The sequence below is a fragment of the Vicugna pacos genome, chromosome 1 (genome assembly GCF_048564905.1).
Source record: "Vicugna pacos chromosome 1, VicPac4, whole genome shotgun sequence".
Taxonomy (NCBI): Eukaryota; Metazoa; Chordata; class Mammalia; order Artiodactyla; family Camelidae; genus Vicugna; species Vicugna pacos.
In genome coordinates this window covers 39,956,095-39,970,885 of record NC_132987.1, presented here as the reverse complement: position 1 = coordinate 39,970,885, position 14,791 = coordinate 39,956,095, and the positions used below count along the sequence as shown (strand labels likewise).

Here is a 14,791-nt window from a genome sequence, read left to right as displayed (position 1 = left end):
CAAACAGACGATAGTGATAAACATCATTAAGGTCTAAAGCAGAAAATTAAAGACTTCCATAGACTTAGAGGAAAATGATATAGACAATTACATATCCCAGAAATTATGATTTTTATTTAAAAGAGAAAGATAGATTTATAGATTTTTTTTTTAATCTTGCAGCTGCAATTCACCTCTAATTTACCAGGTGGGTAGGAAAACTAACTGTTGAATTTTTGGTTCGGGAGCTTTTAGTTCCAAACCATTTCAAGTTCAGTACAGGGGTTTCGAGGCCTGTGTCTTTGCTAGTCACAAAATTTTAACTCCATTCAGACTGGTGAGCTTTTGAATCATTGGTATCATAGTATCAGTGAAAATTGAAACCAACTAAAATCCACTGAAGTGAGAGAAAAGAGCATTATGAACTTTGGCTGTCAGATGAGTCCCTTCTGTTCTGCTGTTCAGTCTCCTATGAATGTTCATTGGTAGGTGAAAATTGCAGGGGATGATATAAACTGATGCATCTGTTTTGAAATAACACATCTCATCTTCTGCTCCAGAAGATGTTCACAGGCTTTGACAGCAAACTTTAATACATATTCATAACCAATGCATTTTAGAACCAAGGGAAATTGAGGCAAGTGCAACAGAATGAAGCATGAGGAAGCAGCATGTTAATTTTAAATTTAATTATAGAAACTGGGCAAAGGGTGCATTTTGATAGTGTATCCTCATTCAGCTGTCACAGAACATTACCCCAAAAGCATGCTGAATATTTGACAGAAGAAATATTATTTTTGGTGAAGTGCTTAATAAAACTAGAAAGTTCTTGGGAAAATAAGATTCTGAGATCCTATTAGAAGCTATTTTTTATATAGAGAAAAGGAAGCAGTGCAAAATTCTAATTATCCCAAGGGTCGGGGCAGGTGGTGAAAAAGTTTTCAGACTAAAGAGGGTTTCTGGTCTGTGCAAGATTTCAGTTCATGGAATGTTTTTGACATGCTTAAATGCTAAATTCAGTTTGAAATTAGGAAAAATAATAGTGTGATTTTTTTGTGATCTTTTTACTTCTGGTAACCTAGAGCCACATGTCATCTGTCGTGATCAGCATCCTTGGGCTCCCTACTGCAGTGTAAGCATTTGAAGAGCATAGACCTCCACTATCTTATTCAGAGCTGGTGCTAAGTGCTTAGAATAGTGTTTGGCACAGATCAGGCACTTAAGAAGTATTTGTTGAATGAATGAATAAAAGAATCTTCCTCATGCTACCTTGTATGGTGTACATGCTCAATATATATTAATAAATAGATCAGTGGATGGATGGGTGGATGGAAATATTTCTCTAAGTGGCTCACACCTCACCATTTGATTTTCAGAATCTGAAAGTAAATATTCACTAACGGGTAAGGGCAGTGAAACTTGGATCAGAGACATGTTAACCTACTATGAGCTTTGACAAAGGAGAAAATACCCAGGTGTCTGACCAAGTTGGATTATGCTCTTTCCATTGTTTCAAAGTGGGACTTGTATTCTAGTCTTGGGCAAATCCCTGTTTCGTACAGAGTTAGAAGAAAAATTTCCTTTCCTCATTTCATGATGAAATATTGCTACAGGAAAGAGTTCTGGAAAAACACACATAAATAACATTTCTAAGAGCTGGCAGATTTTGAAAGAATTGAGTGCTTGCTTTGGGAATGTTTGCTCTGTTTTGCCAGCAAGTATGTAAATGTTCAGGCTTCCTGGAAGTGTTTTTTAGAAACTGGTTGATGACTCTTAAGAGGAGTGTGAAGACCCCAGCTTGGTGCGGGTCTTGGATATAGGCGGTCTCATACTTTGTTAATGGAAGTGTCAATGTGTTCAGTCTTTCGGAGGAAGATCTGGCAAAATACATCAAAAACTTCAAGAATGTGCAAATTCTTTGCCTTAGCAATTCTGCTTCTAGGGAATTTCCCTCAGGAAATAACTGGACGGCTAAGCCAAAGATATATGTGCAGAAATGTTTGTTGCAGGGTTGCTGATATGAAAGGGTAAAGCACTGGGAACAACTGAAATTTTTAATACATTGTATGCCTTCTCCATAGAAGACGGTGTGGCCATTAATATGATGATCTGGATCAATATATATTGTGCAAGGCAAAGCTTCATGGTTGATGTAAAGTGGAAAAGGCAGGACACAAAGATAAGGAAATCATGACACCATTTGGTAAATAACACACAGTATTTCTATTCCTGTCTAGGAAAAAATCTGATAAGCTGATGCCATTATGAGGATTTTAATTTTGGCTTATCTATATTTTGTTTTTTCTATGCTAAACATGAATTTTTTCATGTAAAAATAAATGATTTTTAAACTGTGTTGGCACACTCACATGTTGCTAATTGAAAGCATCTCTTCTTGATGAAAAAAGGGCTGTCAGTTTTCTTAAAAAGGGTATACTTTTGGAAGTTTACACTTCGATTTAGTGCTCAGGTTTTATATAAGTTACAGTGAAATCCAATTTTTAACAAAGCTCAAAAGCTGAAGGGAATTTTACAGACTTCATGCTTTTTTTTTTCTTTAAAAATAAAAGATGGGTCACAAAGAACTGACTGTAGCTGCAGAAAATGCTTTCTAGGCAAAAGGAAATGATTTTTAAAATATTCTTTGAAAAAGATTCAGGAAGACAGGAAGATTTTCTAAAGGTCTAAAGTTGTGCTTGCTAAGAAAATCAACCAGACATTCTGGGTACATTTCTTGCAAGAACAGTTGAAGGCAATAGCTGGTTATTTTCTCACTCAATAGTTACATAGACATAGCAAGATAAATTTATTAATATTATCTTAGTAAAGGCTGAATGAGAATATGTTTTCTAATGGATCGTCCATGCTTCACTTTTATTAAAAGAGAAGTTCTAGTAGACACAGGGGTACTTTTTATCTCAAAGAGACTGGACAGAGAATCGTGACTAATAGGAGTAAAAGGGTATACTTGAAAACACTATTAGGTAGTTTTTATTTGGAAGGCCTACATTCAAATTGGAACAAACTGTCTGTGGGAAGAACATTTTATTAAAGCCATACTAATTAAATTTTCAATTGAAGGGACTGAGAATTAATTATTTTGTGCCCTATGTTTTATAATGAAATCCAATTTCCTAAATTCTTAATATTTCCCTAGCTATACTAAACATATGCTTGTGAATTTAACTTGATGTGAATGTGTCTTCAACAGGAATAAATAATGTTTGAATAAAATTGTTTAATGTAAAGAGGGCCTTATATACAGATTATCTTACTGAACCCTCATTCAAACCCTGGGGAGATTCTGACTGGCCTGTGGTCATGGCAAATGCAGGCATAAAACCCAGATGCTAACTGAATTAGTACTAATTTAAATATATATGCATATGCATATATGCATGCATAACTAAATATATATCTTAAAATATGGCTGAAAGATAAATTATTTTGCCACTTAATGCTGAATCTAATATAGTTTACAACCAAATCATGGTATATGCAAACTCATTTTTAGAATGAAGGATTTTCTTCTTTCTTTCTATGGAGTTATCTTTTGCCAAGTTCAGGATGGAAACTTCCGGCTCACCTAAAATCCACAGAGCTCAGTACAAATGGCTCAAGATAAGACAGAAGCTGTAATTACTCACGGTGATGAAATGTCATACTTGTTTGTGTGAAATAGTCTTGGTTTCTGAAAACAGGTTAACTTTTCTTTCCCTGGGCTCACTTAGGACAGTGTTCTATTTGTGCCTTTGAGAAAGGACAGCTGAAACAGTGTGTGCAGTTGCTGTTTCATACTAAGGCAGCAGCCATCGTCTGTCCCTGTGACAGCAGTGGTCATGGAAACGGAAGGCTTCACACAACACTGTTAGTGGACACAGTCTTCTGACCCAGTCGAATCACTTTTAGAACCAACTAGTTAGCAACTGGCCACCTCTGATAGGAAGGACTGATTTACTGGAATTAGTAATTGTGTACACTTCCAGAGCCTTACACACACACATACACACACACATCAACAAACAAATTTCGCTTAATCTTCAGGGAAGAGTCTTGCTGGCATGATGACTCCATTTATAGTCCTTTTATTCGTTAAGCCCTTTAGTAGCCAGTTAATGTTTATTGATTATAAATTACTGTACTCACATTAAATGACACCATATGGTAGATATACATTAAATTAGCAAGTAAACCTGATAGCACCTGTAAGAGTTAGTTATTATTGTCCCTATTTAGAGGTGCAGCAACTGAGGCTGAAGCTTAGAGCTCCAAGTCTGCAATCTCACAGTCTCCCTACCACGGCTGTGATATGTACAATATACTGGAATGAACAGATGAATTCTAGTCCTGGAATCTTAATGGGAGCCACTGATAAAATGAGAATGAATTGTGTGGTAAAAGTCAATGCATTTACAATTTTAAGCTTGAATAAAAAATTTACATACCTTAATGGTACATTTAAGAAATGTATTAAAGCTGGCATATAATAGAATTAATAAACATAAGCCACACATCAATCAATGCATAATGCTTCTTGAACAAGTTAGAATTTTTTAAGTAAAAGCAAATTCCTAAATTAAAACGGAAGATATGGCAAAACCATGGTTTTATTTTCAAATTGAAAACACAAAAAGCTAATGAGTGAACAATCAGTAATAGAATTGTCAAGTATATCATACAATTGCGTTTCTCTGTCACATTTCATAAATTGGAAGCATTTCTCAAATCTTCCCCTAGTGCATAGTGGCATTATCAATGTGCAGAAAATTATGAAGTTGATTGTGTATGTTACCTTGGGGAAGAAAATTTGTTTTCTTCTTTGTTTATGGTCTATTTGCAATTCCATATACTAGGATAGAAAAAAAGAAGTTGTCTTGGTGTTGTCAGTCAGAACAGTTTTTCATTCGTAGAAATAAAAATAAATTACAAAACTCATAGGAAGAAAATACTTTAAGATTCAGCTTTAAAGTGTTTTTTGTTAAAGGGATAATGACATAGATTGGAGAGGTTGATTGATGTCATTATGTAATAGTTTAAAATAAAAGATCAACGTTGACTTAGCTTTCAGAAACAGTTTGCAGTTTTGGCTCAGATGGAGTGTTTTTTAAGATCAAATTTCTTTCTGTACTCTTAAAATCTGGGTCACTGAAAATTTTCCATCTATCTAAACTATTTAGACTGAAAATAATTTAACAAAGATAAGAATGATGGACCTCTGAGTAGTTCAAAGGGTTAGATACCAATTGTTTCTCAGAAAGGTAATTTAATTAAACTAACTTCTGTTGAATGCTTGATTGCTTACTTAGTTCTTGCACAAGTGATATCTCAGTCTTTTTTTTTCCTTCATTAAGATTATATTTTTAGAGCAGTTTTAGGTTCACAACAAAATAAAGGGGAAGGTACAGAGATTCCTCATGTTCTCCCCACCCTGACCCATGCATACCCTCCCCGATTATCCGCATCCCCCATCAGCGTAGTACATTTGTTACAGTTCATAAATCTACTTTGACACATCAAAATCGCCCAAAGTCCACAGTTTACATTAGGGTTCACTCTTGGTGCTTCTATGGGTTTAGGCAAATGTATAATGATATGTATCCATCATTATGGTAGCATTCAGAGTAGTTTCACTGCCCTGAAAATTCCCTATGTTCTACCTATTAATCGTCCCCCACTTCTCTAATCCCTGGCAACTATTGACCTTTTCACTTTCTACATAATTTAGCCTTTTCCAGAATGTCATGTAGTTGGAATCATATAGCATGTAACCTTTTCAGATTGGCTTCTTTCCGTTAGTAGTATGCATTTAAGTTTCCTCCATTTCTTTTCATGGCTCAATAGCTCATTTCTTTTTAGCACTGAATAATATTCTGCTCTGTGGATGTGCTGTGGTTTATTTATCCATTCACTTATGAAGGACATCTTGGTTGTTTCCAAGCATCGGCAGTTATGAATAAAAGCTGCTATAAAGATCGGTGTGCAGGGTTTCCTGTGGATATAAGTTTTCTAATCCTTTGGGTAAGTGCTAAGGAGTGTGATTGCTGGATCTACATATGGTAAGAGTATGTTCAATTTTGTAGGAAACCGCTAAATTCTCTTTCAAATTGAATTTACATTCCCACCAGCAATGTATGAGAATTTCTGTTGCTCTACAACCTTGCCAGCATATACTGTTGTCAGTGTTCCCGCTTTTGACCATTCTAATAGATATGTAGTGATATCTCATTGTTGTTTTCATTTGTACTTCCCTGATGATATATGATGTGGAGCATCTTTTCATATGCTTACTTACCATCTGCATATCTTCTTTAGTGAGGTATCCATTAAGGTCTTTGATCCATTTTTAATTTGTTTGTTTTCTTTTTGTTGAACTTTAAGAAATTCTTTGTATATTTTGGATTAATTTTTTATCAGATGTGCCTTTTGAAAATATTTTCCTGTCTATGGCTTGTCTTCCAGTTCTCTTGACATTGTTTTTCATGAGCAGGTTTTACATTTTAATGAAATTCACATAATGAATTCTGTCTTTCATGGGTGGTGCCTTTGGTGTTGCATCTAAAAAGTCATCACCAAAATCTAGGTCACTTAGGTTTGCTTCTATGTTATCTTCTAGGAGCTTTATAGTTTTATATCTTACATTTAGGTTTGTGATCTATTTTGAGTTAATCTTTGTGAAGGGTATAAAGTCTGTGTCTAGATACATTTTTTGCTATGTGATGTCCAGTTATTTCAGCACCATTTGTTGAAAATCTTATCTTTTCTTCATTGCATTGCCTTTGGTCCTTTGTTACAAATCAGTTGACTATATTTATATGGGTCTATTTCGGGGCTCTCTATTCTGTTTTACTGATCTAATTGTATATTCTTATGCCAATACCACACTGTGTGGGTTACTGTAGTCTTATAATAATATAATAAGTCTTAAAGTTAGATAGAGTCACTTCTCCAACTTTGTTTTTGTCCTTCAATATTGTGCTATCTCATCTTTGGCCTCTCTCTATAAAGTTAGAATCAGTTTGTCAATATCCACAAAATAACTTGCTGAGATTTTTATTGGGATTTCATGGACTCTATAGATCATCTTGGGAAGAACTGAGATCTTGCCAATATTGAGTCTTCCTATCTATGAATGTGGAATATCACTCCAGTTATTGATTTTGTTGATAGGAGCTTTTAGTTTTCCTCATATAAATATTATACACATTTTTGTTAGATTTATATGTGTTTCATTTTTGAGGATGCTGATGTAAGGTGGTATTGTGGTTTTAATACCAAGTTTGACTTGTTCATTGCTGGTTATAGGAAAGCAGTTGACTTTTTTATATTAATCTTGTATCCTGCAGTCTTGCTATAATTGCTTATTAATTTCAGGAGTTTTTTGTTGATTTCTTCAGATTTTCTAGTAGATGATCATGTCATCTGATAACAAAGACAGTTTTATTTCTTTCTTCACAATCTTTATACTTTTATTTGCTTTTCTTGTCTTATTGCATGGAGTAGATCTTTGAGTACAATGTTGAGAAGCAATGGTGAGAGGAAGATATCCTTGCCTTGTACCTGGTCTTAGTAGGAATGCTTCAGATTTCTTACCATTAAGTATATTGTTAGCTGTATGTTTTTGTTAGATAGTCTTTATCAAGTTGAGGAAGTTTCTTTCCATTTTTAGTTTACTGAGAGTCTTTATCATGAATGAGTGTTGAATTCTGTCAAATGCTTTTTCTGCATCTATTGATATGTCAGTTAACCTTCATAATAATTTTCTTGAGGTTGATATTTTGCTATAACCACTTTACAGATGGGAAAATTAAGCTTTAACAGTGAAGTAACTTGCCAGTACTTCCCACAATTTCTGGTGGAACCAGGATTAAACTTACAGTTGTTGGACCTGCTCTATAATATGCTGCTTCCTAGTGCTTACTGTCAGTTCTGACTCTTTGGCTCTGAGGAAAGAGATTCTCTCATTATGAAGGACACCAAACTGAACAGCCTATTAACTTATGTACTTATTTGAAATACAGATGATTCTCATCATTCACAGATTCTGCATTTGTGAATTTGCCTGCTTGCTAAAATTTATTTGTGACCCCTAAATCAATACTCAGGACACCTTCGTGGTCATTCACAGACATGTATACAGTTGTAAAAAGTTGCCATCTTCCAGCGTGTCTGTTCCATGCTGAACTCAAACATGGTGACACCTGTCTTCTTATTCTAACTCTTGTACTGTAAACAAGTGTCCTATTTGTGCTCTACTTAGTTCAGGTTTTTGCATTTTGTGCTTTTTGTTGGTGATTTCACTGTTTAAAAAGGGCCCCAAAGTGTAGTGGTAAAGTTTTGTCTAGTGTTCCTAAGTGCAAGAAAGCTGTAATGTGCCTTATGGAGAAAATACGTGTGTTGGATAAGTTTCAGTCAGTCATGAGTTATAGCGCTGTTGGCCATGAATTCAATGTTAATGAATTAACAATATATATAAAATGTCTTCAATGGGATCAGACATAAAACAAAACTATGAATTGGTCTGTTGATGAAAATACTGTGACCAGAGGCTCACAGAAACCAAACCCTGGATTTCCCATAGGAGCAATGCTTCAGTATCTGCTAATTTTGTGTTTGTAGAGACTTTATAGAACAAAACTACCGTGAATAACAAAAATCAGCTTATAAAGTTTCACTGTTTTTGTAATGGTGTCTTCATAGAGGGGACTCCTTGCCCTTGGATTAAAGTTTCACTGTGATAAAATTTTACTGGCTGTCCTATACTCTCTTCAGGGATTCACCCATTTTCTCTAAACCACTACATTTGCCTCTTACTGACGTGATAACAAATTACCACAAACTTAGTAGCTTAAAACTCACAAATTTATTATTTTATAGTTGTACAACTCAGAATTCCAAAATGGGTTTTGCAGGGCTAACATCAAGGTGTTGTCAGGGTTGTCTTCCTTCTGGAGGTTCTAGGGGATAATCTGTTTCCTTGCCTTTTCCAGCATCTAAAGGCCACCTGCATTCCTTGGTTCATAGCTCAGCATCACTCTGACCTCTGCATCCATCATCATATCAAACCTGTGACTCTCCTACCTCCCTCTGCTAATTATAAGGACATTTGTAATTGAGGATGTCAGCTTGTGGGCCTGTCAATTATTTGCTGCTCAGCCCAAACTCACTTAAGTATAGCACTGTCATAAAGTAGAAGATATTTTTCTTTGCATCTTGGAAGAAATGCTGATTAGATCCACCTTTGGGGGAGCACAATGCTCTGGTACTTAGGATGCTTTCACTGTTGTCTTGTTTTTATTCCTGTTTCTAGCCCGCAGAGCCATGTCAAACCATTTGTATGTCCAGGGAAGAATTTATGCAGAGGATGACAGAGGTTGTTGGTTGGAGCACAAAGGAAGCATATGGAGAGCTCTTTGATAAAGTGGATGTGGCCCAGGATGGCTTCATTAATTGGGACAAGCTGACTTCATTTATGCTGTTAGCCCTCTATGAGAAAGATGAACAAGCAAAAGCAACTGTGGCTCCACAGTGGAAAGACCTTGAGTTCCTCCCAGTGAAACACAAAGACATCATTCAAAAAGTAATTTTCTTAAGAAGTTCAAGCCGTTATCTGACTGTCAGTAAGGAAGGTTTATTAGGAATCTGGGGAGAGAATTTAAAGCTGCAAGAAACGCTTCCCATTACTTCTGATGCCACCAAGCTTAAACACCTGTGGGTGACAAGCATGGTTTCTCTGGAAAATGTAAACAAGGTACAATCTTTATAAATAAATGTATGGCTTGTAAAAGGGGGGAAATGAAGGGACAGGGCTCTGATCAATAGCAAGCATAACACTAGCTGTGACAGAGAGCTGCATTAGTCTTCTGTACCTCTCATCTGACCTGGACGGAATGCAAGTAAAGCCAAGTGAGTTAGTCTATTCCCCAAGCTGTTATGTTGTGTGCCTTTAAATGACAAGGCTGATAGCAACTCAGATTCTTGGCTCTGTCCCAAATGTGGCCATGCTGCAGGACTAGCTGATAAGACCTTTATGACTCCATAGATTTTTAGCAGAGTCATGGATCTATATGCAGAGCTGAGAAGCTATATCAGTGGATGGCATGGCTCAAAGCAATTTCAGGAAACTGCTTATCTGATTTTGACCACTGAACTAGTCAGTTTCTTAATTTTAATGGGTAGAGACCATGCAGTTCAAATGTCCTCATATAAATATACCTATGAACAAGATAACATACTGAAAGGAAAATTAGTTTGTGGGGGAAGAATGCAGCTTAAAGAATCCATATTCTTAGTATTTTCACATTAAGTAGATGGTGAATTTTACTATGGAAAATTGAAGTGCACACACAAGCAGAGATAACAGCATTAAGAACCAATATCCACCCTTAGCCATTTTCAATTCATAGCCAGTCTTGTTTCAGCTACATCTCCTCTCTTTTGAAATCCAAAACATCCAATTATTTAATATGTAAATACTTTATTATTTCTAAAAATGCCTATCTTTTTAGCATAACCATAATATATCATATTTAATATCAATAGCAATAATTCCTTAATACCATCAAATATCCAACCATGTACCTGTTTCCTTGTCTTAAGATTTTTTGACAGTTTGTTAATCGTTTGATAGTTTGTTTGAATAAAGATCTGAATAAGGTCCAAACATTATGAATGGTTGATATATCTTTTTTGATCCAGATGTTTTCTTCTATCTCTTCTTTATTCTTGTATTTTGTTGTTCTTGTTTCTGTTGCTGTTTTTGTTAAAGAAACTAGGTGTTTGTCCTTTAGAGCTTCTCAGTCTAGATTTCACAGATTGTATTTACCTGGAGATGTTTAACTGGGCCACCTGCTCCCTGTGTTTTCAGTAAATTGGTAGTCAAGTCTAAAGTCTTGATGGTTTGTTTATTTTGAAATAGATGTTCCTCAATCAGGAAGCATGAAATGCCTGGTTCTTTCTCTTCTTGGGATGTTAACAGTTACTGCTGACTATTCCTAGATCCATTGATTCATTAAGGGTTGCAAGATGATGATATTCTAATTTCATCCTTTCCTGTTTCTTTAGAAATACCTTAATAAAAAGAAATTCCCTTTGTCAATTATTTAGCCATCATGTAAAACAAATTGTATAACAAAGGCAGAATAAATGTTTAATTCTTTACTTTTATTTACCAGTATTCAAAATAATTAGCTAGTTTTTTAATATCCTTTAAAGATGAAAAATGAATACTACTATCATTATTGTTATCGATACCAATACAAACTCATAGGTTTAAATTTGATTTGTTTAAACCCACTGAGTTATTATCCTCTACCAAAAATTGTGCCATCTTTGGATAATGGAACTAATACAAGTCAATGTCTTGAGTCTTTTTTGATATAACCATAGCAGTCGTTGTAAGCTCCTTTATTTCCTGGTATGACAAGATGTTCCAGGATCATCTTGTGTATCTATTGTTCTGGGCCTAGAATCAGCCATTTCTCTAAAGAGCCAGATTCTTTTAAGTGGGAAAAGTATGTTCTACTGCCTAGACCCATGAAGAGTAATCATTATCATCATCGTATGCTCTAATAATCTTCTCAAGATCACCATGAAGGAAATAGTATTCCCCCTTCAAGAATGAGAGACTGGGCAAGGAGATACTGTTCAATTTGACCCAGTCACACAGGATGTAATCAGTGTTGCAAGATCTGTAAACCAAGGCAACCTGATTTCAGAACCGGCGCTTTGCTGCCTCCATGGTGACAGCTGACGTTATATCCAGCTCTTTCTTAAGGATCTGGTAGGAATTAAAAGATGGTTCTAGTTCAGACATTGTTTGTATATGCGTATAGCATTCTGTTATTATCATGCAATGTTTGTACTGCTACATTATGTAATGAATATGTTGCACTGTTTCTGCTTTCTGGGACTGATAACTAAATCTTAGCCTTTCTTTTGTACTTACTCAACATAAAAGCCTAAAGAATATTGCTTTTTTTCTTCTTTTTTAAAACAGCCTTATTGAAATACACTGCACATACGAAAAGTGTCCAAGCTGACAGATTTTAATCCGTATTTATAACTGTGAAAAATCAACAGTACAATGAAGATAATGGCTACATTTATCACCCTCAAAAGTGTCCTTGTGTCCTTTTGTAATCCCCCCCTCCAGACCCTCCCATCCTTCCTTGCCAGGTGACAGATAAGATAAGCTTTCTGTCACTATACGTTAGTTTGCATTTTCTAGTCTTCTATGTAATTGGCATCACACAGTGTGTACTTCTTTTTTGTCTGATTTCTTTAACTCAGCATAATTATTCTGAGATTCATCTGTGTCGTTGGTTATATTAGTAGTGTATCATTTTATAGTTGTGTAATTAATATTCCATTGTGTGATGTAGCACATCCTTACCAATGCTTGGTATGATCAAGATTTTTTCTCTTAATTTTGGCCATTTTAATAGGTTTGTACTTTGTCTTACTGAAGTTTTAATTCACATTTCCCTAGTGTCTATAATGTTGAGCATATTTTCATTTGCTGATTTGCTACCTGTATATTCTCTTTGGTGAAGTGTCTGTTCAAATCCTTTGCCCATTTTTTCATTGGGCTTATTTTGTGATTACTGAGTTTTGAGAGTTCTGTCTATATTCTGAGTCCATGCATTTATCAGATGGATAATTTACAAATATTGTATCCCAGTCTGTGCTTTGTCTTTTCATTCTTGTAACATTGTCTTTGGTCATTTCATTTTCAGATTGTTCATTGCCAGTGAACCAATAGGTTTTTAAAAGTGATCATATATCCTGCAACTTTGCTGAACTCATTTATCAGTTCTAATTGGTTTTGTTGTTATTGTTGTCAAGTTGTTTTCCTTAGGATTTGCTTTATATAAGATCATGCCATCTGCTAATAGAGATTGTGTAACTTCTTCCTTTCCAATCTGCATACCTTTAATTTCTTTTTCTTGCCTAATTTCCCTGGCTAGAATCTCCAGCACAGTGTTAAATAGAAGTGGTGAGAGTGAATGTCCTCATCTTATTTCTGATCTGAAGGAGAATACATTCAGTTTTTCACCATTAGGTGTGATATCAGCTGTAGGAGTTTTTGTTGGTTGGTTGGCTGGTTTTGGTACATGCTCTTTATCAAGTTTCTTTTCCTGGTTAGTTGAATATTTTTATCATGAAAATGCATTGGCTTTTGTTAAATGCTTTTTTGTATCTACTGAGGTGGTCATACAATTTTTGTCCTTTATTCTGTGAATGTGGTATATTACAATAGCTGATATTTGTTTAAGTTAAACTAACCTGGCATTCCTGGTGTTGGGAGGAAGAAATTTTCCTCCATCCTTTTAGGTTCTTTTGGTTGGGCTAATAATTAATTTGACATGAGACAGATTAATGGGGGAAAATCAAACAGAAGTTTAATAAAACATATACACACTAGAGACCCAGGAACACTGAGTAACTCACCAAAATGGCTGAAGCCCTCACCTAGAATGCCATCTTTAGCAAAGACCAAAGATGATGTTGGGGTGGTGGTTTGAGATTTCAGAAGGGATTAAGGCAATTCACATGAAGGTGGAAAAGCAAATGTTTGGTATACAAATGTTTGCTGGGCCCTGCAGAGACACCGGGACACAGAGTGGACTCTGATCTCTCGGCCTTGGTAAGTGGCTGCCACCACACCTGGCCCTTATTCTGTGCAGATGTTTTTGGTAATAGCTCTGTTCTGGGTACAGGCCCTTTATCCAAATTCTTTAGGCAGCTAAGGCAGAAGCAAAAAGGAAAAAATGCCTGAGTCTTCTGTTTGTTGAAAATGATCAACCTAAATTAATCCTCACACTGCAGAGACAGTTTTGCTCCCTTACACTGGTGCAAATGTTACTTGCTCATGGTGTGTAATCTTTCTCATATGTTGCTAGATTCTCTTTGATAGTACTTAGCTGAGGACTTTTACATCTGCATCCATTAGGAATATTGGTCTGCAGTCTCCTTGTGGTAAGTGTTTATGCGGATTTGGTATTTGGATGTTCTGTCCTCATAAAGTGATTTGGGGAGAGTTCCCTCCACGTCTAAGTTTTGGACGAGTTTGAGAAGGATTGGTGTTAATTCTTTAAATGTTTGGTAGAATTTATTAATGAAAAGCCATCTGGGCTTGGGATTTTGTTTGTGGGAAATTTCTTTCGATTACAAAATCAATTTTTTTTGTTTTACTTGTTATATGTCTGCTGAGATTTTCTCTTTCTTCCTCAGTTAGTTTAGGTAACTTTTGTATTTCCAGGCATTTGTGCATTTTATTTCAGTTACCTAATTTGTTGGCTTACAGTTGTTCATGATATTTTCTCATAATCCTTTCTTATTTCTGTAAGGTTGATGGTAATGTCCACTTTTTTATTTCTGAATTTAGTAATGTGTATCTTCTCTATTTTTCCCCCTCCTTGGGTTAGTCTAGATAAATTTTCTTAATTTTATTGACAAATTTATTTACCCTTTATTAAATAGCTTTTAGGATTTTATCTCCCTTAGGAAAGTTATTTACAGAGTTTTTATCAATTAATTTCTATGAAAGCCTCTGCTTATCTCATAAAACATGGTTTGCAAAGTTTCTGGTATGACTGTGTGATGCTGTAGCTCCTCCTGTCTGTCTCTCCTATGTGATTAGTTGTCTAGTATCCCGTGGATGGAAGAGCTTGACGGGTCTGTGAAGTGGGAATAGAGAAGGAAGCACATTCAAATAGGAAAAGTTTTTTTCCTGGCTAGAGTCCAAAGTTAGAATGCTGTACTTCTGTAATACAGTTACGGGCCCTCAGGGGAAAATGTCAGATTTGGTGCT

At 35.5% G+C, this 14,791-nt stretch overlaps 1 protein-coding gene across 1 annotated transcript in view; it reads left to right on the top strand.

Moving 5' to 3' along the window:
* Positions 1 to 14,791, top strand: part of WDR49 (WD repeat domain 49) — a 121,185-nt gene that overhangs the window by 15,078 nt on the left and 91,316 nt on the right. Inside the window, exon 2 of the mRNA XM_072970751.1 lies at positions 9,287 to 9,727. Coding sequence (XP_072826852.1) covers positions 9,287 to 9,727 — 441 coding nt within the window. The remainder of the gene's footprint in view (positions 1 to 9,286; positions 9,728 to 14,791) is intronic.